The sequence below is a fragment of the Bactrocera tryoni genome, chromosome 4, assembly GCF_016617805.1.
Source record: "Bactrocera tryoni isolate S06 chromosome 4, CSIRO_BtryS06_freeze2, whole genome shotgun sequence".
In the NCBI taxonomy this organism is placed as follows: Eukaryota; Metazoa; Arthropoda; class Insecta; order Diptera; family Tephritidae; genus Bactrocera; species Bactrocera tryoni.
Window position 1 is genome coordinate 3963473 of NC_052502.1, and position 24095 is coordinate 3987567.

Below are 24095 nucleotides of genomic sequence, written 5' to 3' on the forward strand. Positions count from 1 at the left end.
TTTCGGCTACCCAATATTTTCGTTACGAGGTCTAATAAAAATGTATGACTCTGACTGAATTTAACGTCGAATTCTACGTCACACGAAATTAGTATTTCAAATCATTGAAGCAATTTTTGCTGATTTGATATGAAAAAACACCATTTTTACCTACTTGCAACAGTTCGATTCATGTTACAGAAGAATAAGTGCAACTTACTGGAACCCAAAATCTCGAAACGAGAACGAATATACTACTTATGAACCAAGTGGCTTTCAAAATGATGTTTTTAATTCGTACAAACTAATTTCTACCACTCCAACAGGGCAATCCAAATGATAGTGATGATAAGGCAAAATAATCGTTTTCCCTTTCTTCGGAATCTTATTGTTATTTTATTAAAATTAAATTGGTAAAACTGCTGTAGTTCTCAGGAAAGCTGATAACATAATAAAAATAAATCAAAACATCACATTCCCGTCATGTTTGGACGACAATCGAGACAAGAGCAAACACAAATTTAACTTATGGAAATCGAAAGATAACACACCGTTGCTGAAAACGAAAATATAGCAAAAGCAAAAACTGCTAACTAAAATCAAAAAAAGCACCGAATCCGTCAGAGTGAAAGAAGGCCAAATGGTAAAAGAGAGGTCGCAAATAAAAAGCGCGAAATATGGAGAAATAAAGCCCAGAGCTGCTTTCACACGAAATGCATGTGTGTGAAGGGTTCGGAGCACACACACACCCACATGCACAGACATAAAAACACGCGCATACAAAATATAAAGTGTAACAGAGAAAATTACATTCAAATCAGACAAAAAATGGTACATTTCATAAACCGAGCAGAGCGGGACTGAAACCGGCAAGCTGGGGCATTACAAACACGCAAACACACACATACGCACAGAGCTGAGCAGCAGCGCTCAACTGACTGGATGGGATGGGCGGCAGTGTGAGGTGGGGAGGGCATGAACATGGAACGTGCATGTTAAGCAGCGGCATGAACACGCATAAATCGCCCACACGCCATTGTTGCGCTTATGTATGTGTGTGTATTAATATTCGAATGCAAATGTAACCACACATGTGTATAAATATGTAACGACTCGGGCACTGGATCAGCAAGTTGTCTGACTGACTAAGAAGGACTCCAGCTCGGCCAAAATCCTAAGCCAGCGCATAACACACATATATGTACATACATACATGCTTATACTTTCTTGTTTTCTCATGTTTTGCACGTTTGCTCCGTTGACACACACACACTCACACATCTGCATGTGCTAAATAGATATTTACCCGCAGGACCCATAAAGTGTGGCGGCGAACGTGTGTCGTATGTTAACATACAGTTATGTGCGTATATATATATATGTGTGTGTGTGGGTTATTACATGAAATTTGCATGAAATTCCACCGAAGAAAAATGTCGAGAGCAGAAGCTTCCGCAAAACTTGCCACCATCTTGGCTTTAACACAAAGAAACACACACTTTTCGCCACTACATACCTTTACACACACACACACGCACTTACATAAACGTGTGGCAACACTGGTGGATTTTAGTAGTTACACCGATTGCTAGCGGAAAGGGACGAGTCATTCGCATGCAGTTATTTGCCGATTGTCAAAGCTAACGCAACCATTTTTACAGTAACCGTTATTGAGTAATGAAAAGTGCGTATGTGTGTATGTGTTGAATATTGCTCGGAGCTTACTATGAAAATACAACAATAAATCCATTGAATTTATTATTCGACTGTGGAATTTATGGGAGCTTTTTTCGACAGGTGATTCCACTTTAAAATATTGCTTACATAATTGAGCCGACATTTTGAATGATAAGGCAAATTTATACCTCTGCCATCAGCTCTACATGCACATAAATATTCGATATTAATGAAGTACCATGATAAGCCATTTTTGAGATATGATACCCGAGGCAGAATTTAAAGCAAAAATAATAAATAAGAAATATAATTGAAGCAATAAGCTCGGCCAGAACCGAGCATTGCATACTCTCGCGAATGGTAAGCATTAGAGAGGTCTGTAAAATTTTAAATTAACACTGAATTAAATTTAAAGTGCAATGTATTCTTATATGGTTTCATTAGGAGGTTACATGGATTTCTTCGAGCAAAAAAATTGCATATTTTTAATAACATTTTTTTCGACATTTTACAAAGATTTTTTGAAATTTTCAGAAAGAATATATTCAAAACTCGGCCATTGCGACGACATTTTCGGCAGACCCTCGGAAACGAGGTGTTGAGGAGCAGAGCTCCTTATAGGATCATCAAAGCTGAAAAGAATAAAATATTTTAAATATGATCATAAACTAGATATTAGACCAAGGAAAATCCAAAGAAGCGAAAATTGTATTTTTGGCAGCCATTTTTACGAAAAAATCCAAATTTCGGTGAACATTTATCGACGTTTTTATTTTAAGTATTTGTAATTGAACAAGAAAATCCCTCGGTCAAGACCTTTTAAGTTATACCTCGAAGACAATTTCGAGAAAAACGCCTTTAAAGCTTTAAGTAACTCTATAACTGATCTCGAGTGCGTAGATATCTCCAAAACTATTATTCGAACCAATTTGAGAATTTACAACAATATTCTAGAGATGTTATAGAATTTATTAAAACTGTAAAAAATATTTTTATTCACGCCCTGAAAATCAATGAAGCCTTAAATGGTTTTTCTTATGATCTGAAATACCCATACCTACAGAGTCTAAGGACCAAGGAAGGCGAAAGATCGTTTACATTCTTTTTTGGTATGAAATCAGAGTATTCTAGGCTTAACATTCTTATATTAACAGTTAAAGATATCTTAGATGCTATTCGAAATATTCAATATAGAGACAATTGGAAAGACGAAAATCCGCATATGTTTTATATAGACGCTAGATAATGAAATGGACTATTTTCGAGTACTTTTGGAAAATGGGTGTTACATATGAATGATGAGCACTATTTTCGTTCCAAAAGAAAAGATAAGTGATTGTACTTTCAGTTTCAAATTACCGTAAGGATGTGTCACAAAAATATTATTTGTCTTATTCTTTATTGGCGTAGACACCGCTCAGAGAACTTTTCTCACTTGAGTTAACTACTTCTAGCTGCATTCTCCCATATTAGTCATCACAAAACCATATAAATGAATAAATTAAATTAAATGTTTATATTAAAAGTACAGAGTTTCTTCATATTATATAACAATGTACATTAGGTGGGTTCTCGACTACAGAAAGACAGTCAACCCCTATGCTCCAAGGGTTAATTATCTCCCATCAAAACCCAATTTTTGAATTTAATTTAGTTTATTTTTATATTTTATTTAATTTCTATAATTTTATATTTAAAATATTTTAAATACATTTAAGAACGCAAGTATCTGTGTGAAACGTTTGTGCGCGTGTTTGGATGTGTGTGAACGCTTGTACCATATGTATGACTTTCAGAAACGCACGCATGTACGACTGTATTTGCTCGCATGAAATGATATTTATGTCTGCAACGCACGTAAAGTCCATTAAAACGCCTAAATTACGCTAATGAAAAACCGCTCCGAAAAAAGGGATGAGCAAAATAATAATTATATCAGCATGCGCCTAAGGCGGAAGCATTTCTGCTGCGTAATTAACACATGAAATGTCCGAAAACAACGTACAAATGCGAATACTAAAGTGTTTTTTCATAATTGCACAAATATCGCGATAAGTGTGTGTTTAGTAGGTCTGTGTAGGCGTGAAAGTATATTCATCATTGTGGAGGAACTAAGCAAACGCCATTAGAGGAAATAGAAAAGAAAGTGTAGCTTTTTGCAACGCAAAATATGCGTGCCACGAGATAGATAGCAAAAAAGAACGAAAAAATGGTGGGAGGCTACAGTGAAATCAGTTTGTAGTGACTCCACTTATCATCTTTCTAATAAGCCTCACTTCTAGTTGGTGGCACTTTTTGCGGTAGAAACCATTAAAATTCTTGTTTAGCACTGCCTCTCTCATTACCATCGCATTCCCCAACGTCCAAACTTTGTAATGACCTCATTATTTTGCTAATTTCACAGCTCGCATTTGTTGCACTCTCGTTTGGGCGAAATGGCGAAGCGAAAGGCGCTGCCTTTTTATGGTTCTACGCAACTCATTAAAACTCTGACATTATTCTACACCTAAAATCATAAATTTTCATAAAACACACACATGAGCACTTACATACTTCCACCATTGCGTATGTGTGTGTGTTTTGGGGGCAGCCATGTATGTGTTTGTGTCTAATACGAACTGAGTACAACTATTTGGTTACCACAATTGCCTTGCCAATTACAAAATATCAACAGCTTTGTGTTGTATGTGTGTGTGTGTGCATGTAGTGCTGTGCTATCGTGCTTCTGTGTGTCTGCTAAACTACTCTTGTTGCAGTTGAGTTTGTGACTCGTAGTATTCCCCTCTGTGGGGACATGTATCCTGTCAACTCTCAGTCGGTCGTCTTCACTCCAAATATTTTGATCTCTGCTTGCTTTGCATGAACATTTCATTTGAAATTTGGCATTTATTATTGCATGTGGCTGTGGAAATACCCGAGCAGAATTACAAGCGGGCACATACACATTATTTATTTTGATTTTTATTTTTTTTTACCAAGCGAAAAACCATAAATCTACTAATTAGCATTGGAAGAGTACATCCAAGGCAAATGATTAAACTTTAGGCGGTTTTAGTACTTTTTAATTAATCGAATTAACAAGCATAAGTGGCATAAGAAAGGACTGTGATTCTCATATTTGGTATAATGCTAAGAAAAAGGGTTTTCACCCCTCTTCGGAGATGTAAAGTTTTATATCGAAACATTTTTTTAATATCAAATAAACCGTTTGGGAATAGTTTTCAAACAAATGCAACTATCAACCAACTTCAAGATAAGACGCCATGGGAATGCTATGTATGTACTAAATTTGACGAATAAAAATTATCTAATAAGTTATTAAGCAAAACTGTTCGCTGGGGACCAAATCTGGTTAATGCGGTGGATGCTCCAACGATTCGAACTTTAATTCATGGATTTTATGATCTTTTGACACGGTGCATTGTCTTGTTGACAAAGGATTTTTTTTCTGTAAACCGGGTATTTTTTCAGGAATTTTTTCCTGTAGCTTTTCCAAAAGGTTGCAATAATGTTCAGAATTAACTGTTTTACCAGTTTGCAAGTAATCCACAAACAAAATTCCTCTCGCATCCCAAAAAATTGATGCCATAACCTTTATGGCCGATTTTCAGACACAAACTCGTTTCGAAGCCGAACAACCAGGTTCACACCACTCTTTAGCTTCTTGTTTTGATTCAGGATCATGATGATGGACCCAACTCTCATTCATAGTGACAAATCGACGCACAAAAGTCACTTTATCCTTTAACGCTCCAAATATTGCTGCGAAAGTCGCATTCGAATGTGTTTTTGTTCCATTGTTAGCGAGTGCGGTACCCATGGTGCATAAAGCTTTCTAAAACTCAAAATTTCACTTAAAATATGGCTCGCACTGCATAGTGGGATGGGTAGAGTCTCTACTAAATCTCTCTCAGTCAATCGACGATCTTCCAAAACCATATTCTATATATTTTGGCTATAATTTCTGGTGTTGACGCGCTTTTTGGACGTCCTTCACGTGGATCGTCTTCAACAACCTACATATCTTTTTATTGTTTTAGTTGTAGGTGGTCAATCATTTTACACTTTTAACATTCGTTCGTGAATTTCTCTTGGTGCTACATCTTCCAAAAATCAGAATTTTATCACTGCATGATTTTAAATTTTTTCCATTGTAAAAAATACTGTGACACTAAATGGCTTGTAAACAAAGAATAAATTGACAGATTGAAATGAAACTTCATACACGTTCATATGAAGAGTGTACCAACAAAACATAATAAATTTTGGGCTAGTAGCAAAGCCCTCTCTTATAGAACGACAAAACTTATTGAACAACCCGGTATTTGATTTTAGTATAAACCTAAGCAAATAGCGTTGTTTGATACAAGCAACACATCTAATCCTTTCAGACAGTAATAAGTAAACCTGAAATAATGAGAAATTTTTCTTTGACGGAGTTGAAGTTGGTTAAGTTTATATATATATTACCCCACTAGAATATTATTGCTTCAAAAAATCCAATAGCAAGACACTTAATCGCGAATATCGCTGACATGTGTTTCAGTGTCCGCCCCCTTCACAAGCGACAGCGTCTAATAGACGGCTATGCCACTTAACACGTCAGGATACGTTTCAAAGTAAACTGCTTTAAAATTAACAGCAACTGCTTCTATTCATAGCTGCCAATTATAGTTTGAAACACTTAAAATAACATCAACAGCAACACCAACACACTCATATCGCATTATATCCGGCTGCTCAAGTCTTGAGCGCTCACGACAAATCCTCACCAACACCACTCCACCCTCACTGAAATCCTTTTAATTAATAGATTGCTGTGCTGAAGACTTTAATGGCGGGATGTTTACCGGAAATTGGCGTAGCACGAAGAGTTGACACATTGCGACGAGGGTGACGAGGAGTAAATTCGTCATAATCGAAGGAAACATTTCGAATATTTATACATTTTAGAAAAGTTTACAGCGAATATTTTTCATTTCTGCCTCATCTACCACAACGGTATATACAAGGACATTCTGTATCCCTTTCTCACACTAGGCTCACTTAGTAGAGAGCTTGTCATGTTGAAGGCATTGAATATTACTAAGGTGGTGTAAAAACAACAAAAACTAGATAAATATTTATTCACGGGTGTTTGTTAGTTGGAACACCTCGGTACCTAAGTTTTAGTTAATTTACAAATTATACGCATTTGTCTAGCTACTTTGCACCCCACACTCCAGCGACTGCCGCATAAAACTACTCAAGAGAGATAGCTATAAATTTGGAATTTCCTGGCTCCTTTCATAAAGTGACACCTTGCTGTGCTCGACGCCTGCCGCTGGCGCTCGTCTCCGTAACTAATGCGTCTTGGTCGTGTTACGAGCATTTTGACTTGATGGTCGGTTGACTTGTCACTTTTTGGTAAACGACCATGTCTGAGTGTAAGCCGTACGTGTCGTTAGTTCGCTTGAGTTGGCTGCAAGTAACAAATTTTGGTGCTTGCAAGGATATCCTTGGCTACGCGGGCTACGTGTTTGGACCAACGTCTTGGTGTAATTTGCTTACTTGTCTGTCGCCTCTCAGGTTGTTGTGCGGTGCTCATTTGCGGTAATAATCCTGCTTAGTGGAGCGGATTTTCCCGTTAACTATTAAAAGGCTCAAGGTTTGGCTTAGCGTTTCGTTATTTTGAGTTTTTTTTCTCTTTTTCGACTTTTTTTTTGGGAACAAGTGTGTAAAAGTAAGCTTGTGTAAGAGCCTTAAGAGTGCCAAGAATTAATATTTATACAGGGTGACACGCATAATTGAGATTCATTTATTTTTCATCGTTATTTTATGTTATTTTCCTTAGTCCTATTTTACGGTTTTAAATGGATGATCCCACAAGCTTTAAGTTACTTTAAGTGGCTGACAAATCTTTTATGAAAATATGTACTTTTAATCTCAAAAACTCGTTCGCTAGAGCAGAGACGCGATTAAATTTTGTGTGAAACTCAGTAAATTTGCGACTGAGACGTTTGATATGATCAAGCAGGCTTACCCAGATGTTGCTTTAGCAAGAAGTGGTGTGTTTCGGTGGCACCAGACGTTTTTGGAGAGCCGGAAAGAGGTCGCTGATGAGGACCGGAAGAATGAGCAAATCCAAAGTGAAAACGATGCTCATTGTCTTTTTTCACCTCAAAGGCATCATCACCATGAATTGGTTCCTCCTGAGCAAACCGTCAAAGGCACGGCTCACACCGCCTTTCTTGTGAATAGCTACCTAACCAAAGCCGGCACCCCCACGCTTTCGCAGCCGCCCTACAACCCAGATGTGACGCCGGACTTTTTTTGTTTCCTTGTCCAAAAAGGCCCATGAAAAGGGATCCAAGTATCATGCACCTCGGATGTATATACGCATAGACATATTTATTATATTACATATTTGGTATCTATTAACAATTTTTTCATATGTCATGAGCAAATTCAATGTTGTTGCTCTGAATTATATTCTAAGTAAAGATTCCTCAAACTGAATCGATGTGGTTTTGTGTTTAAGCATCTACAGCATTATCACGCATCTCCCAAGTTTCACTTGTATTTCGGGTCGCCAAGTTCAGTTTGTGTTGATACAATTTTATTTTTGTTATAATCAAATGCTCTCAGCCTGGAAGCAGTAGTAAAGTTTTATGGCAAACTTGATCCTCACGAAAATTGAAGCATCTCTTCCGAGTTCAAGGCACACACACAATCACAAATACAAAACATTTTTCATAAACGAATGCGAATGCATGCAAATCTTCGTGTCTGACACCCGTGACTTTGCCAGAAATTTCCAGTGCGGCTTTACTGCATTTTCATTTTGTCATTGAATATACGAACTTTCAGTCATTCTCCTCCAAATTGCAACTGCTGCATTTGTGGGGTTCTTCTCCCGCCTCGCATCCCTCCAGTATTATGCAGAAAACGGGTGGGGCGGCAGCTGTATGCAAATTGTATCGCAGCGCTTGTCAATATTGTTGTAAGTGATACGTGGAAGTTTCTCTTTTAGCGTGAGCGGGAACTGAGGAAGCGGGCGCAAACCCATACACAGATAAATACGCTGCGACATAAAAGTAAAGTGTCCCGCAGAATACGAGCTTAGCGCACACGCTCGCTCAAGAATGAAGCAATATTAATAAACAAAGAGAGATTTCTGAAGCAGTGACATTCAAAAGACGCGCGAAGCACATTCTTCAGTTCTTTGCATCGCAAAAAGTGAAATGAGAATATTGCCAAACAGATTTGACCGAAAATATGCTTGATTTGATTAAAATATATGACTTCCCAGCAATCGCCATGAAATATGACGACGATTTGTATGCCAAGTTTTTGCGGAGGAAGAAGAGTAAGTCATCTAGTTGCATTGAATTTTTCGGTTCCACTTCTAGTAACATGAAATGCGGATGCGGGGATGTGCATGTGTTGAAGATTGATTGCGCGAAGCTTAATTTTCTGTGACAGAAATGAATTTTTTTTTATTTTACATAACAGGCTGCAGAAATATGTTTGTCTGTTCGACTAAATAACTGTTCTGGAAAGACAGAACTCATATTAAAGCTTACCAAAACTTTAAATTAAAAATTCCACTATCTATCAATTACAGTTATCTTGATGTAGATAAGACATACATCAATTATATTGCCTTTTTTTCTGCTTTTCGAACGGGTAACAGGATGTTGATAAAAAAGGGCTTGACGATAACGGTTGTGTTATATAACTTAAATTTATTGGGGGGAAGATTAAATATGTGGGGATATAGCTCAGTGGTAGAGCATTCGACTGCAGATCGAGAGGTCCCCGGTTCAAACCCGGGTGTCCCCTTAACTACATTTTTATATGCACTAAGCTGGTGCTGGAATGCAAAAAACCACACTCTCTAATAACAACAACGCTATTATTTTTGCAACTTGCTATGTGTATATGAAAGCGAAACAACGGTTCGTCAACCATCAAATCTGCTGCTGAATTTACTTACGAAACAAGACAAGCTATCATATAAGGAGTGCATTGCCTTAAGTTGCAAGCTAAGAATGGCGTCATCGCAGCTTCACGTTTTGCAAGAGACAACGATGAGCCATTTAACGGTTAGTACATTTTGGAAATAATTTTTTTTTGCAATATTGGGGAAAGGGTTAAAAAGTGTGGGGATATAGCTCAGTGGTAGAGCATTCGACTGCAGATCGAGAGGTCCCCGGTTCAAACCCGGGTGTCCCCTAATTAAGCTTTTTGTTTGACAGCTCATACACTTGAGAAGTTATTTAAACACTAAGGAGCAAATTCTACACTTGATTTTTGGTTAGTGTAATTAATACCCAAACAACTCTTAAAAGAACATAAAATAAGTATAAAAGTAATTATTAAAATAATTTTAATTTTTTAATTTTACTTTTTGAAGGTTATCTCTTTCAAATGTTGGCCGCGGCTACGTCTCAGATGATCCATCCGTTGAGTCCATCTTTCGATGACTCGTCCGAGCATTTCAACTGCTAACAGGCGAATAACAAGTTCGATGTTTCCTCAAAGGGCTGAATCGAAGGGGATTGTCCGCATTGACTGTAGACATTACATATCCCCAGAGGAAAAAGTTTAACGGTGTAACATCACACGATCTTGGTGGCCAATCGCGCCACACAAAACATAAAATTATCTGCTCACGGTAGTGTTACCTTAATAAATCCATTGACTAATGCGATGTCATTTTTGAAGAAATATGGATCGATGATTCCTGCGGCCCACAAATCACATCAAACCGTTAATTTTTCGAAATGCCTCAAGAGCTCTCTTCAAGTCCCAAAGGCGCCAATTTTGCTGGTTTAAATAGCAATTGTCATAAATGGGCCTCAACGCAGAACAAGATTTACCTCGAAAAAGTCGCATCTTTTTGGAACTTTTCAATAGACCATAGTGCAAAGCGGTATCGCTTGGGACGGTCAAGCGGCTTCAGTTCTTGCACAAGCTGTCTTTTGTACGCTTTAAATTTGAGATCTCGACGAAAAAGGCGCCAATTCGTTCCATACGTCAGTCCGAACTGCTGCGAACGGCGCCAAATCGACTCTCCAAGGTCTTCGTGCTGGACGTGATCTATTCGATCGAATATTATCCAATAATGAAAGCTGGGTCTCAAGATGGTTGATGGTGTTGCGAATAGTATGCCCAGTAGGCCGATTATGTTGACCATAATTTAAGCGAAACCAGCGAAACGTATTCTTTAGAGAACGTGAATTTTCGTAATAAAGTTGAACAATTTGTAAATGTAGAAAGCTAAACAATGGTAAACTAAAATAACGAGACAGCTTGACAAGACTTTCAAGTGATCTATCAAAAAAAATGCTATTGAAAAAAGTACCTCTACTTGGATCATCCGTTATTTAGTGAACCTGATTTAAAAACCCACCCTTGCGTTTTGAGAAGGTAGTAAATGTTGCGTTTTTGCCGGTTGGAAGAAAACATTAAAAGGAAAGAACAAACTAACCTGAAACAGCTTTTGAGAAAGTACCCTCAACTTGTACAGCCCGAGCATAGGGCAAAATATGTTGCATTAATTTTTTTGTTAGAAAAGAAAACGCTATAAAAAGTCATGATTACATACATATATTACACGAAGCGAACACTTCGGCGTATTTCTTCCGCATTCACCGAATTCACATCGATTGTACACACCCAAGGTTTGTTATTTCGGCGACTGTGTCTGATTAAGCATATTTTTTTAATGCGGGATGGGTAGAAAGAATTATGTCTGCTTAAAACACTTCTTCAAAACTACGATACTAATATTTAATTTTAGTTATTAAGGGGTTCTCTCTAGATAATTCTGTTAGGAGTTATCCTTCCAACGCGGGCGCATCGTTTTTCCAAGGGGTCACCGGAAATGGCGTCGCAATGGTAGAGTTTAAGATATTTTTTCTGAAAATTTTCAGAATTTCTTTGTTATTAGCGTATGTTTGTAACAACAAAAAATTCTAATACAATATTTAATTTTTATATGAGAAAAAAATTGTTTAAAAAAAGGTTTTTTTTACCCGAGGGAACCCTTTTATCAATTTAAATTTATAATTTTCATAAATTTATTTCCAATAACAGAGAAAGGCTGTTAACATAAAATACATCTGTTATATCTCTGTTCAAAGCAAATGTTAATGATTTCATTCCCACCACAAGCTGAACAGAGTTCAAATACAAATACAAATACAGAAAGGAAAAGACAAAAGCAAAAGCAGAGCAAACACAAAGAAATGAAATAGAAGATTCTACACACACAAGTAGTGTATATTGAAATACCGTTTTGGCGAAGAAATTTTATGTGGGGATATAGCTCAGTGGTAGAGCATTCGACTGCAGATCGAGAGGTCCCCGGTTCAAACCCGGGTGTCCCCTTAATATTTTTTTCTTTTTAGAACACTTTTAAATTAAAAATTTGGCTGGAAATTATTGTTAAAATATTTTTAATTCAATTTCATCTTATCATATATGGTTTATTGGTAAATAAAGTATTGTGAAATAATAAATTATTTCTCATATGACTCATGGTTTATACTAAAATATAACCTGTAGCAGAACAAAACACAGAAAACGCAAGATATACAACTTTTTAGACAGGTTCCGCCAAACCTTTTTGAATAAAATAATGGCATGTTATCCTTTCAAATAGTTTTATATGCTATTTAATTTTTCCTTGATATCTGTGATTTAATTTCAAGCTAACTTACCTAATTTAAATGCTATTCATGGAATTTCCTCCACAAAAATACAATGAGCAAAATAATACCATTCTCTTTCCTTCAAAATATAAACATAAAACGGAGCCTACCTACCGAAATGTACAGAACCCTTATTAAAGTTTACGCTTTGCTTTCAAATCTAAAACTCGTCTGTACATTCACTTTTGAAATAAATGCGCCTTGATACTGATTTGAGTATAAAATAAAGGTTTATTTTTTATAAAGCAATAAGCAGGTAAATGTCTGAGTGCATGCCCCATTCCATACACGCAAGAGTCTTTGTATAAAAAATACAGAATTTCAAATTACTAACAATAAACTCCTAAGCCCTAAAGAAAAATTAATTATTGTCGTCCCCTAATGGTAAAGTCATAAATAGATAATCTTGGTCAAATAATCTATTAATTAAAGTTTGCATAATAAAATAACAATTTTTCATGTTACGACACAAACTAGTAATACTTGCAAATGACTTTAGTACACCAATAAAATAATAAAGTGCAGCAAGAAAGTAGTTAGAATTGTTCTTGCCCCAAACATATGAATATCTATCACGAAGCCCAACCGTATGTAGGGTGTAGTGACAGCCCAGCCACCTATCCCCAATAGGAAGTTGTTTTGTGTGCATTTTGGCGACGAAACCCCAATTGGGGATATAGCTCAGTGGTAGAGCATTCGACTGCAGATCGAGAGGTCCCCGGTTCAAACCCGGGTGTCCCCTAAATAAATTTTTTGTTTTTCAATATTTTATAAGCTGTAACTAAATAATTTCAGCATCAGATTTGCCTTTGTTCGCTATTTCGACTTTCTCTACGGTTGAATACAATATATCTGTTGGTTTGGACCAGCTTAGAAGAGATGATAGTAAAAACAATTCATATGTAAAAAATACAGTGAAAGCTCTATTAAATGGACGCTCTATTAATCGGACATCTCCATTAACCATGCTCATTGACCGGTCTCAGTTTGTTGATGTTTATTAAGTACAATTATTAAGCGAACAACTCTATTAACTGAACAGAACGACTGGTAAGCAGACATTGAGAAAGCAGCCTTAAAGTCGTTATTTTTTCCAATGAAATTTATTTGTATGAATATATTCAAAATTAAACCTCAAGTATAATCCCTTGGATGCTTATACCGACAAAAACGTTTTCGCCTTTATTCGTAAGTGAAATTTTCACTGTATTGAATATTTTATTATATGCGACCTGGTCTACGAAAAGGGAGCTAACGTGCGAAAACTAGTTTTCTGGGAAAAGCTGTTAAAAATAATCGTCAGTTTCTCGAAATCTCATTAATTGTTCTCCTTTTTTTGACACCTAAGTCCCCTTTCCGTAGACCAGGTCACATATGAATAATAGTATAAAATGTATACCAACCACAGCAACAACGCGTGGCCGGATCCACTAGTAGTTAAATAAAGTATTTTACTAAAAATTACGTAGGGAATATACATATGTATAAAAAAAAAAAGTCGATCGGGCTCAACCGGGATTTGAACCCGGGACCTCTCGCACCCAAAGCGAGAATCATACCCCTAGACCATTGAGCCGCACAAATTAATTTTGAAAATTCTGCTATTTTAGCCCCACACATGCGCATTTCACCATAAACAAGCAATTCACCAAATCCAACACAATAAGCTATTCAGTTTATATGTTGCCACATGTACACAAATCTATTTGGCTACATTAAATCCCAAACACTTATTTTGTGAACATGAAGTATGTGATAGCCGCACTTTCAAAGCAAATTGAAGATTCTCAGCAAATTTTAAAGCTTTTAGTTTTAAGTGTAAATAATTTGTTTTAGGCTCTTATGTCCCCGATAAAATATTGAGTATATGATTAAATGTGTGTTCTTATTTTACGTAAGTTGAAAACTTCAAATTAGACAACGAAGAGTATTCAAACATTTATAAGAAATCATCCGACAGTCTTCAAATCTATTGTAAGAAAACATTGCCAGAATGTGCGAATTAGAATGATCAAACACAATTATGTTTATAATATGTTGTCACAAGTATAACCATTTTCCTTTTATTTATAAAATAATTTTAATTTTTAGGCTTATAAATTTGTTTATTTTGCAAATACATACATATGTATGTGCGTGCCATTGCAAAATATCCGTATTTTCTTAAGAAAATAATTTACAAGATGTTCAACAAAAAGCCATTTGGAGATGCGGGGCATCGATCCCCGTACCTCTCACATGCTAAGCGAGCGCTCTACCATCTGAGCTACATCCCCACATAATTCCACTAAGCCAAATGCACAATAATACCACAGTCAACTTGTCGCTGCATTGTTGATTCATACAAAAGCGATTGCTCGATGTTGAGTTCATACAAGCGGTTCGCAGAAATATAGTATATAGTTGCTTTTACTCAGTTTCTTTTCTCATATGCAAACAAACATGCGTGAATAATTACAATCAGCTACATATATCTAATTTTGCTTTACTGCCACTTTAACTCGAATGGTGTTGTGTGGGGATATAGCTCAGTGGTAGAGCATTCGACTGCAGATCGAGAGGTCCCCGGTTCAAACCCGGGTGTCCCCTTAATAGCTTTTTTCTAGAGTTGCCTTTTTATATTTTACAACAGATTTTTTTTTAATCTTTTATGTAAATAATATAAAATAAATAAATTTGTGCACAATTGCATATGATCGCATGTTGTATGAAACCAGCAGTAGGAAATGAACACGTAATGCTGACGGATAAAGATCGTGAATACTTGTGGCACAGTAAATCTAAGTATGACTAGCTAATACATATGTATGTATGTACATACCTATTAATGATATATGTATATCTGCTAGCTCTCTTAATAAGTATACTTTAGATTATATAGTCCCTGATGGATGACTGAGTTCAAAAGTTTCGATGTCTGCTCGATAAGTCATGTGAGAAATAACTGATGATATCTTTAATTTTATCGATTTTGGAATGATATGTATATGCAAATTTTTGAATACAGAAATTCGATAAATCGAATTTTATAAAAGAATTTGATCGAGTATCTCAATGTGTTCTATTTTAATTATTTATTTGAAACTGTTTTAATTGTTAAAATTTTACACGTTCAAAGAAAGAGATCCGTCAAGAAGATTTAAGCAAAGCATAAAACTAAAATAAAGAATATTAATAAATATTAACAATATTCAATGTCATGTCGGCATTATGTGATTTTATAATTCCATTAACTTTTCTAAGCAACCCTTTCGTTTAAAAAACACACTGTGCGCTTACAACGGAGTCTGCGGCTTCATATGCGTCCCTTTGGTACACTGAAAAATAAATCAAATAAATCAGGTAATCAACAACTAAACACATGCATGTCGTTTGTGTGTTACGCAGCAACACTCCGAGCTAATCAGCTTATCAGTTGTCGTTTGTACTTGCAAACGCTGCAAATGCACAGTTGTGCCGACCAGCCCTCATTCAGTCGCCGCTACACAGCACGCGCAACTGGTACTCTCTCGGCGCAGCACTTAGCAAACGATTTGATTAGATTTATCAAAAGGGAAACTTGTGAATTCGCCAAATATGAATCGCTGGCAAAATCGTGTAGCCGTGGTGACCGGCGCCAGTTCGGGCATTGGTGCGGCCTGTGCCAAGTTGATTGTGGCCGCGGGCATACAAGTAGTGGGCCTGGCGCGGCGCGTACATCGCCTGGAGGAGCTCAAGCAATCTCTGCCTACCGAACAGCAATCGCTTTTCCATTTCAAGCAGTGCGACGTTTCGCAGGAGCAGCAGGTGAGCGAGGCATTCGATTGGATCGAACAGACACTGGGTGGCACCGACATACTCGTCAGCAATGCGGGCATACTGCGCGATGGCAACCTGGCCGACATGCCAGTTAGCGATATACGTGATGTGGTCAACACCAATTTGATGGGCTCCATTTATTGTTTGCAAAATGCGCTGAAAAGCATGCGAAAGCGCAACTATCCCGGTCACTTGATTTTCATCAACAGTACTGCCGGTCTGGCGGGCTACAATCCGGGTAAGGACGATCCGAGCTTAAATGTCTATACGCCGACAAAGTTCGCTCTGAATGCAATCAATGAGATTTGCCGACAGGAGTTGATCACGTTGAAAACGAAGATCAAGACGACGGTGAGTGCACAAAGTCTCCGCCAGCGGTGATATTGAAGAATTTTAGTTTTTGAATAGTGATTATTTTTTGATTTGTCAGAATATCAGCCCCGGCTGGGTGTCCACCGAAATCGTGCCGGACGAGACGAAAGCTCAGTTGGGTGATGTTATACTGCAGGCCGACGATATCGCCAATGCCGTAATTTATGCGCTCTCCACGCCCCCGCACGCCCAAGTGCAAGAGATAACGCTGCGCGCCGTCGGCGAATGGTTCTAAGGTACATAGCCGATTAGCCCTAAAGGAAGGGAAGGAAGTACAATAAAATAATGCGCGCCGCTACCCGGTAACCAGCAAACACTCACATATATAAACTTATATGAATATGTAAATACCAAAATAAATATATTTAGCTAATTTTTGTACAAGTTACCAGCTCTCATTCTCATTCTCATTCTCATCTCCTGTTTATTTTCGTTAAAAACAATTTGTATTTACTGTTGTTGTTATGCAGCCGTAATTCAATTGTTTACTTTGCATTCTCTGCGCCGCTTACCACACAAAATCTACTTAATTTGGAGCTGCCGCTCGTTGATTGTGTTCGACAGATGAAGTCATTAAACTGTCATCACCTGATAATCATAAAATTACGTGTTTGTTGCTATTGTAGTTGCCATTGATATTGTTTGTGGGCGATAAGTGCGATGAGTGCGCTCCAACAAGCAAATTAATAGCAACAAGCGATTTACGTGAAATTAATTGAAGGCGCACAGAGCTGGAGTGCCGTGCGAAAAGAGAGCAAGAGAGATGCAGAGAAAAATTGGAGGAAAGACTATGAGTGCGAGAGACAACGAAATTGTGCACAATGAAAAGCGGGAGGCGTGTGCAGCTGGCCGAACGCACATAATCACCACAACAACAATCTAATCAATACAACAATTGAGTTGTGTTGACTTTTCTATCGGCGATAAATGTCAGTTAAGCGATTAAATTATTCAGCAGGCCTCTGGAAGAGACTAATTAAAAACAAATAAGTGCCGGAATTTGCAGAAAAGCTTGACAGCACTGTTTATATACATACGTACAGACGCACAATTTATAGCAACATAGTACTAGAGAGTAAGAGAGAATAAAATAAAATATTTAAATGAAAAACTCGAAACTCTTCTGTGAGCACTTGATTTTACTCCAGAAATTGTGTTGATTTTTGATAAGATAAAGATACAAATATAGATGATGAGAGTTTCGTCGCACTTGTTTCGCTATTTCTGAGACTTTTCATAAGATAGAGGGTTTTTCAATAGCACAAACGATGTCATATTTTTCCCCGCTCTTTTGGCATTTCTCTTCAGTAAGATTTGCATTTGATCATGGAAAGATATACGATCCGACAACAAGTCGAATTTAATTAAATTTACTACCGAAAGTCGGAGTCAGTGGCCTCAACTTTAAGAGCGGGTTTTTCAATAAGAGCGATTTAAAAGTTTTTTTATAACCGAATATTTTTGTCTCGAATTGGATGATACGAACTTGGATAATATATGATTCCCACAGAACGGGGGCACAAGCCACACAGTAAATGTCACAATCGATTTATTGAAAACCAAGTTCAGTGAACGTGTTATCTCATGAAATGGCCCAGTCAACTCGGTCGTGCGATTTGACGCCGTTAGACTATTACCTGTGGGGGAAGGGCTACGACAAATCTGTGGTCTATGCCAACCAGCCAGCGACGAATATTTAAAGTTACAAATTTTATGTTCTCTGTTGGAAACCGCTAAAGTTCATCTTTAGTTCGGTTTAGGTCGGAATGTTTGCTGCTGATGAAAGTTATTTGGTTAGGTTCTAGGCTTATGATGTTGATAATATTTTCATTATAATTTGTAGGGAGTTTTTAGCATCTCTATTACAGGTTGATGAACACTCGATAGGCGGCGCTGGTGAATGACTTGAAACCAAAAAAATAAAGATCAAATATATGTATATATTGGGTAGTCGAAAAAGTCTTTTCGTATTTCTATTTATACTAATAAATAAAAAAACAAATACGTACCATTTTGGTCGACCACTTTTTGCCATTTTTCCGCGAGAGACTTTATTCCATTGGTCTAAATCGAAATTTCGAAGTTTCCAGAACGGAAACGAGCGAACCATAGTTGTGCTACACGAACTCATACAGCATCGTCACCGTAAAATTTGCAATTTTCATTGGTGGCTTGCGTGGTATTCTGGCATTCTTCCCTTTTTATACAAAAATATAGCGAATTTCTTCATTATTTTCACTAATTTTTGAACAGTTGTAAATTTCTTTCAACTTCTCAAAATTTATTTGTTTTTTGGTTAAATTAATGCTAAAATCTCACCTTTCCAACGTCATATGATATGACACAATGTGGTTGGCAGCACTGGAGATATACGACTTCAACGACATCTATTGACAAAATACGAAAAGACTTTTTCGACTACCCAATCCATATATACATACATATGTATATATATCATTTTCAGCAGTTAAATAAAAAAAATCATCTATTTCTTCGACGAAGCAATTAATTAAACTCAAAAAAAAAATTTAGAAAATTTGTATTGGCTGTCATATCTAGCCGCATGATATATTCACACATTCATACTAATACGCACACTTAGTTGGAATTTACTAAATTTTAGGGCCTAAGGCTTTTGGAACTGAACGAACAAGTATCTTAATTAAAATATTTCACTGCAAACAATGCTAAGAAATTCCAATGTTTAACTTTGTCAAGAGAAGCCCGCAGGAGTTGTGAATTCTCATTTTCATAAGGAACACAAGCTCTCAAACATGTTGATCCCTGAAAAATGTACAACTCCTGGAATTTACACGCATGTCGTGGCGTACTTGTGTATGTGGGTGTAATTCAAAAATGAGCAAAGTGTTGAAATTGCGAAGATGTGTGCGCCGATGTTGAGTTATGATAGATAATAAATGGGATAGTGTGTGCGTGAGGGTTAAGCTGCAGAAATATGTGCGCGGGAGTGCTGACAACCTTCACGAAGACAATCCACAATCCACAAATATGCCACGCTGCATGTTAGTATGTGTGCGCTGGAGTTAAGTGCAATCGAGTTTAATTAAAAAGTGAAAAATAAAAGCAAAATATAAAAAGTGAATGACAGAGCATAAAGCAAACTTTTTCATTTGCCGAAAAACAAAAATAATCGCTTCCTGTTGCCTACTAGAGGGCGCTTTGCATCCCCAACCGAGCGCGTGTATGTGCGTGAGCGCGTTTTTTACTAGCTACTGGAAGCCACCGCACAAAATGCGGTTGTGTGTACGAAGGGTGTACATACATATGTATGTTTTTTTATGCAAAGCTCGTTCTTGCACGACGCTCATACACACGCAACAGCGCATAGCTGACTACGCTTTCATGCTCCTCATCGTTTTTTCTGGGTTTTTTCAGACCCCTGTCATAGTCGTAAAGGTTGCTTAACGCGGGTTGACTGCTGTTGATTCTGCTCGCAGCCTTCCGCTCGCTGTTCTTCGGGCTTAATGAGTTTTGAAATTCGGTCTTGCGCTTGCACCTGCCGCACACATGTGGCCAGCACACACATAAGCGCATATACTTGCCGTTATGTGTAGCTGGCGTTACAACGCGGGTAAATTCCTGAGCTCCGTGAGGCAAACGGCACTTTTTGTTGCGCAGTTTTCACGCTCGAAACACCATGACGAGCGACCGAATTCAGGTTATGTGCTTAAAAGCTGGCACGAAAAAAGCGCGTAGAAGGGAGAAAGGAAAATTTCAGGAAGCATAGGTGGAAGGCCAAAGACCAACGGCGATATTTCACATTAACGCCTGATCTACACACACAGTCACAGCTACAGACGCTAATAAAAAAATTGACAGCCGCGCAATTTGGTTTATGAAATATGAGAAAAATGTAAATATGTATATATAAATTTTTTGCCAGTGATAGCGGTGTGTGTTGCTTTTTTTATTATGAGCGACATTTGTTGCACATTTCTGGCCTTAAAGGGAGTACGGTATATGATGCCTTTGCGAGATAATCTCACCAGCTCATTTACACAAACATACACACAAATTCATAACGCATACATATATATGTGAATATGTGAATATATGTACATACATATGTATATGGTTAAGCTTTCTCTTTGCAGCGGTTATTAAGCCCTTGGTCACATGAACTTTAAATGAGTCATTACCCTACCTGAGGTGGGTAATTAAGAGGTTTAATGAGGCGCTTCGTTTGTTGCTTTATAAACATTTTCAAAGACAAGTTCTGAAAATAACTTTTTACATTAAAGAGCCATAAATGCAGCACTAATTAAAATATATACGACTGTTAGAATTTGCGAGGATATTTGCAAGCAAAACAGTGTGACCTTCTATCTCTGTTCATCTTCGATTTAATGAAGCCCTTTCTTGACCCTTGCTAAATTTTACGCTTTCTTAAAGCTTTCTAACTTGATATACGACTTTGTCTATTGACAAAAAACGAAAAGACTTTTGCGACTACCCAATATTATTTGCTGTCAGAATACTTTTTTTAAGAAATAAAAATCAAATTTCGAAAACTTTTAAAATTTTCAAGGTTTTCGAGAAAAAAAACAACATTATGATTTCAAATCGAAAATTTTAATGGAAAATAGAAAATTTTAATGGAAAATAATCATTTAAAATGGAAAAATATGCACAAAATCGTTTAAACACTTGAAAATTAAATCCATTTATAGAAAGAAAGTTGCGAAAACCGGATACAAACAACAGCAAAATTTAACGAAGATAATGCAAATAACAAATCAAAAAATAACATTTCCGATTGCATGACATAACCTTACATTTTGACAGTATTATGATGTCATTAGCATAAAAAGTGAAGCTATCAACTTAAAGAGCACTTAATGTCTTTCAAATTTCTCAAAATCATGGAAACAACACACACGCACACCCACACGCACATGTGCCCATAGCAGCTATGAAGACACAAAATCAACAACGAAAGTCAGAGTTGAAGCGTAAAATGCAACCCAAAAATATTTTTATAGCTCTTCAGCTGTGTGATGTGGCAAGTCACACCAACACACACATATCTACACTCAACCAAACGCGCACAACCATTTTGCCATTGAAAATGCTCGTATGACTCGACATCGCTGCATTTGGCTCACTTTGGTTGCCACATTAACTTCAGGCGAGTCAAAAGCCAACCAAGCTAAGCAAAAGACGGCGAAGCGCCGCAAAGCGGGCAACAGCAATGAGGCAAGTGAAAATTGTAGACTCATGCAACCAGCGTGGTAGTGTGGACGTGTGTTGGTGAGTGTGTAGAAAGCAAAGCTTTCCTTCCCACCTACTTGACTCCGAACGGCAATGTTGCAATGTTTGTAAGACTGCGCCGCGCCAGAAAGTATGCAGTGCATTTAGCAATTCTCTGCTGTTTACACAAAACAACCCAGGCCACAGATTCGCCTGCTTGTCACTCATTGCCTTTCGATTTGCAACGTTTGTTGCTCATTTTTTATGCACTTGCAATTTACATATTCGCCACGTGCGTGTGTGGGAGTGTGGCAAGCCAGGCAGTTGACAGGCAAGAGTCAACAACTAACGGAATAATAAATGCTGGATAATCAAGCGAAAGTTTGAATTAGGATTTTGAATTAAGAACACAAATAAATTAATTATAAGGCGCTGCGTAAACATAGAAACTGTGCGGCAAGGAGGCAAGCCAATGTGGGCATTGCATTCACACATACAGCACTATGCCACATGCATGCGCTTGCTGTGCAGTACTAAAGATATATTTGAGTTCGCTGCGTTCTTGGTTTTTTCTTGACTTTAAGCAGGAATTTAATATGAATTATTGCTCTAATTATTATTTTTTTTTCTTCGCACGGCCCCGCTGTCTCGTTAGCCTAGTTTGTTTCAATACATACATATACCGACTTTTTCAATAAGAGTGATATGATTTCTTAAAAACACTAATTGTTAAGGGCATTCAAATGTTTTTTATTTTATGAGAAGCACAATCAATATAATCAAGTTTTGAATGTCACATCTTTCTAGAAACCTATACGACTTCTTTCGCAGGAACGAATTCGTTGAACCCAATTTTCGAGTACTTTTTCCACTAAATCAAGTCAAATCTCATGAATAGCACGCTCAATATTGACTTCTAAGGCTTGAAGAGAGTTTGGTTTATTGTTAAAGACCAATGACTTCAAATAACCCCAGAAGAAGTACTCTAATGGTGTTAAATCAAAACTTCTTGGAGGCGATTCAATGTCACAACTTCTTGAAATAATCGAATATCCTAAATTTTCTCGCCATAATTCGGTTGCTCGTGCTGTGTGGCACGTAGATCCATTTAGTTGCAACCAGATGTTGTCAAGATCAACCTCTTCCAATTTCGGCCATAAAAAGTCGGTTATCAGCGATTTCTACTGCTTTCCATCGACAGTGTCGGTGTGACCAGCATCATTTCGAAAGAAGTACGGACCTATAATTCCAGCAGATCACACCAAACTGTCAAACTAGGTGAACATAATGGATATTCATAAATAATTTTTGGATTTTCTTCGCACCAGAATCGAAAGTTTTGTTTATTTACCGCACCACTCAGAAGAAAAGAAGCCTCATCGAAGATGATGATTTTTTTATATATTGCAGTTGCCCCAAAGCAACATCACCAAAGCCACGACGTTTACAGTGTTCTAATGGTTTCACTTCTTGAGTGAGAACAATTTTATACGAATGCAAGTCCTAATTTTTTTTCTAAATTTGCCAAAATTTGCATTGGAATCAACAAATTGCGGTCTTCAGCAACACTTGGCAGCAATATATTCATTGCTTCGAGCGGTTCTTTTGTCTTATTAGCACTTGAATATTATGTGAAGAAAATGTATGCTTGAAATTTACAACAATTCGATTAGCGAACTCAGGTCACGAAAAGTTAGAATTGGCGAACAAATATTAGGTTGTCAAAAATGTCTTGCGGTATTTTCGCTAGTTGGCGCTGAAAGCGCGTATTTCTAGTTTTATTCGTCGCATGGGGTCATGCTATACCTTTTTGGAAAGCTCATTTCACGCGCTAACACGTGTTTGATTTGATTGATTGTCGTTTCTTTTAAGTCGTTCATGAGTTATAGCGTCGCAAACATGGAGCAAAATAAAGAGAAAATACGGCATATTTTACAGTACTACTACGATAAAGGCAAAAATGCATCTCAAGTCGGCAATAAAATTTGTGCTGTTTATGGACCCGATACAGTTTCCATTTCCACTGATGGTGTCAACGTTTTCGTTCTGGTGTAGAGGTGGTCGAAGATGCGCCACGCTCCGGAAGGCCTGTCGTCGAAAATTGCGATAAAATCGCTGAATTGGTCGGAAGAGACCGGCACAGTAACAGCCGTAACATCGGTCAAGAGCTGGGCATGAGTCATCAAGAATTCATTTCAATTTCGATAAAAAAAAAATCAATAAACCCATTATTTTGATAATAATTTCTTAATTTGTTAACGTTATTCTCGCGTATATCTTTCCATGAAGATATTGTAAACACTACGAAATATAATACATTGAAAAAAAATAGAGATCACATTAAAAATGGACGAAATC

General features: G+C 37.3%; 2 protein-coding genes and 7 non-coding genes across 12 annotated transcripts in view; 6 read left to right on the forward strand and 3 right to left on the reverse strand.

Moving 5' to 3' along the window:
* LOC120775670 (eye-specific diacylglycerol kinase) overlaps positions 1-24095 on the reverse strand; it is a 242124-nt gene that overhangs the window by 102642 nt on the left and 115387 nt on the right. The gene's annotated exons all lie outside the window — the stretch shown is intronic.
* Positions 9409-9480, forward strand: Trnac-gca. The gene has a single exon. It is a non-coding gene; the product is annotated as a tRNA-Cys (tRNA).
* On the forward strand, positions 9803-9874 carry Trnac-gca. The gene has a single exon. It is a non-coding gene; the product is annotated as a tRNA-Cys (tRNA).
* Positions 11962-12033, forward strand: Trnac-gca. Its single transcript has one exon. It is a non-coding gene; the product is annotated as a tRNA-Cys (tRNA).
* Trnac-gca lies at positions 13027-13098 on the forward strand. Its single transcript has one exon. It is a non-coding gene; the product is annotated as a tRNA-Cys (tRNA).
* Positions 13861-13932, reverse strand: Trnap-ugg. The gene has a single exon. It is a non-coding gene; the product is annotated as a tRNA-Pro (tRNA).
* On the reverse strand, positions 14560-14632 carry Trnaa-agc. The gene has a single exon. It is a non-coding gene; the product is annotated as a tRNA-Ala (tRNA).
* On the forward strand, positions 14874-14945 carry Trnac-gca. The gene has a single exon. It is a non-coding gene; the product is annotated as a tRNA-Cys (tRNA).
* LOC120775678 (farnesol dehydrogenase) lies at positions 15831-16914 on the forward strand. The gene is made up of 2 exons (XM_040105970.1): positions 15831-16505; positions 16585-16914. Exons 1-2 carry the CDS (start codon positions 15933-15935, stop codon positions 16759-16761), a joined length of 750 nt encoding a protein of 249 aa, XP_039961904.1. The 5' UTR covers positions 15831-15932; the 3' UTR covers positions 16762-16914.

Coding starts and splice junctions, on each gene's coding strand:
- LOC120775678 (XM_040105970.1), top strand. CDS start 15,933: ATGAATCGCTGGCAAAATCGTGTAGCCGTGGTGACCGGCGCCAGTTCG. Junction 16,506..16,584: donor AAACGAAGATCAAGACGACG/GTGAGTGCACAA, acceptor TTGATTTGTCAG/AATATCAGCCCCGGCTGGGT.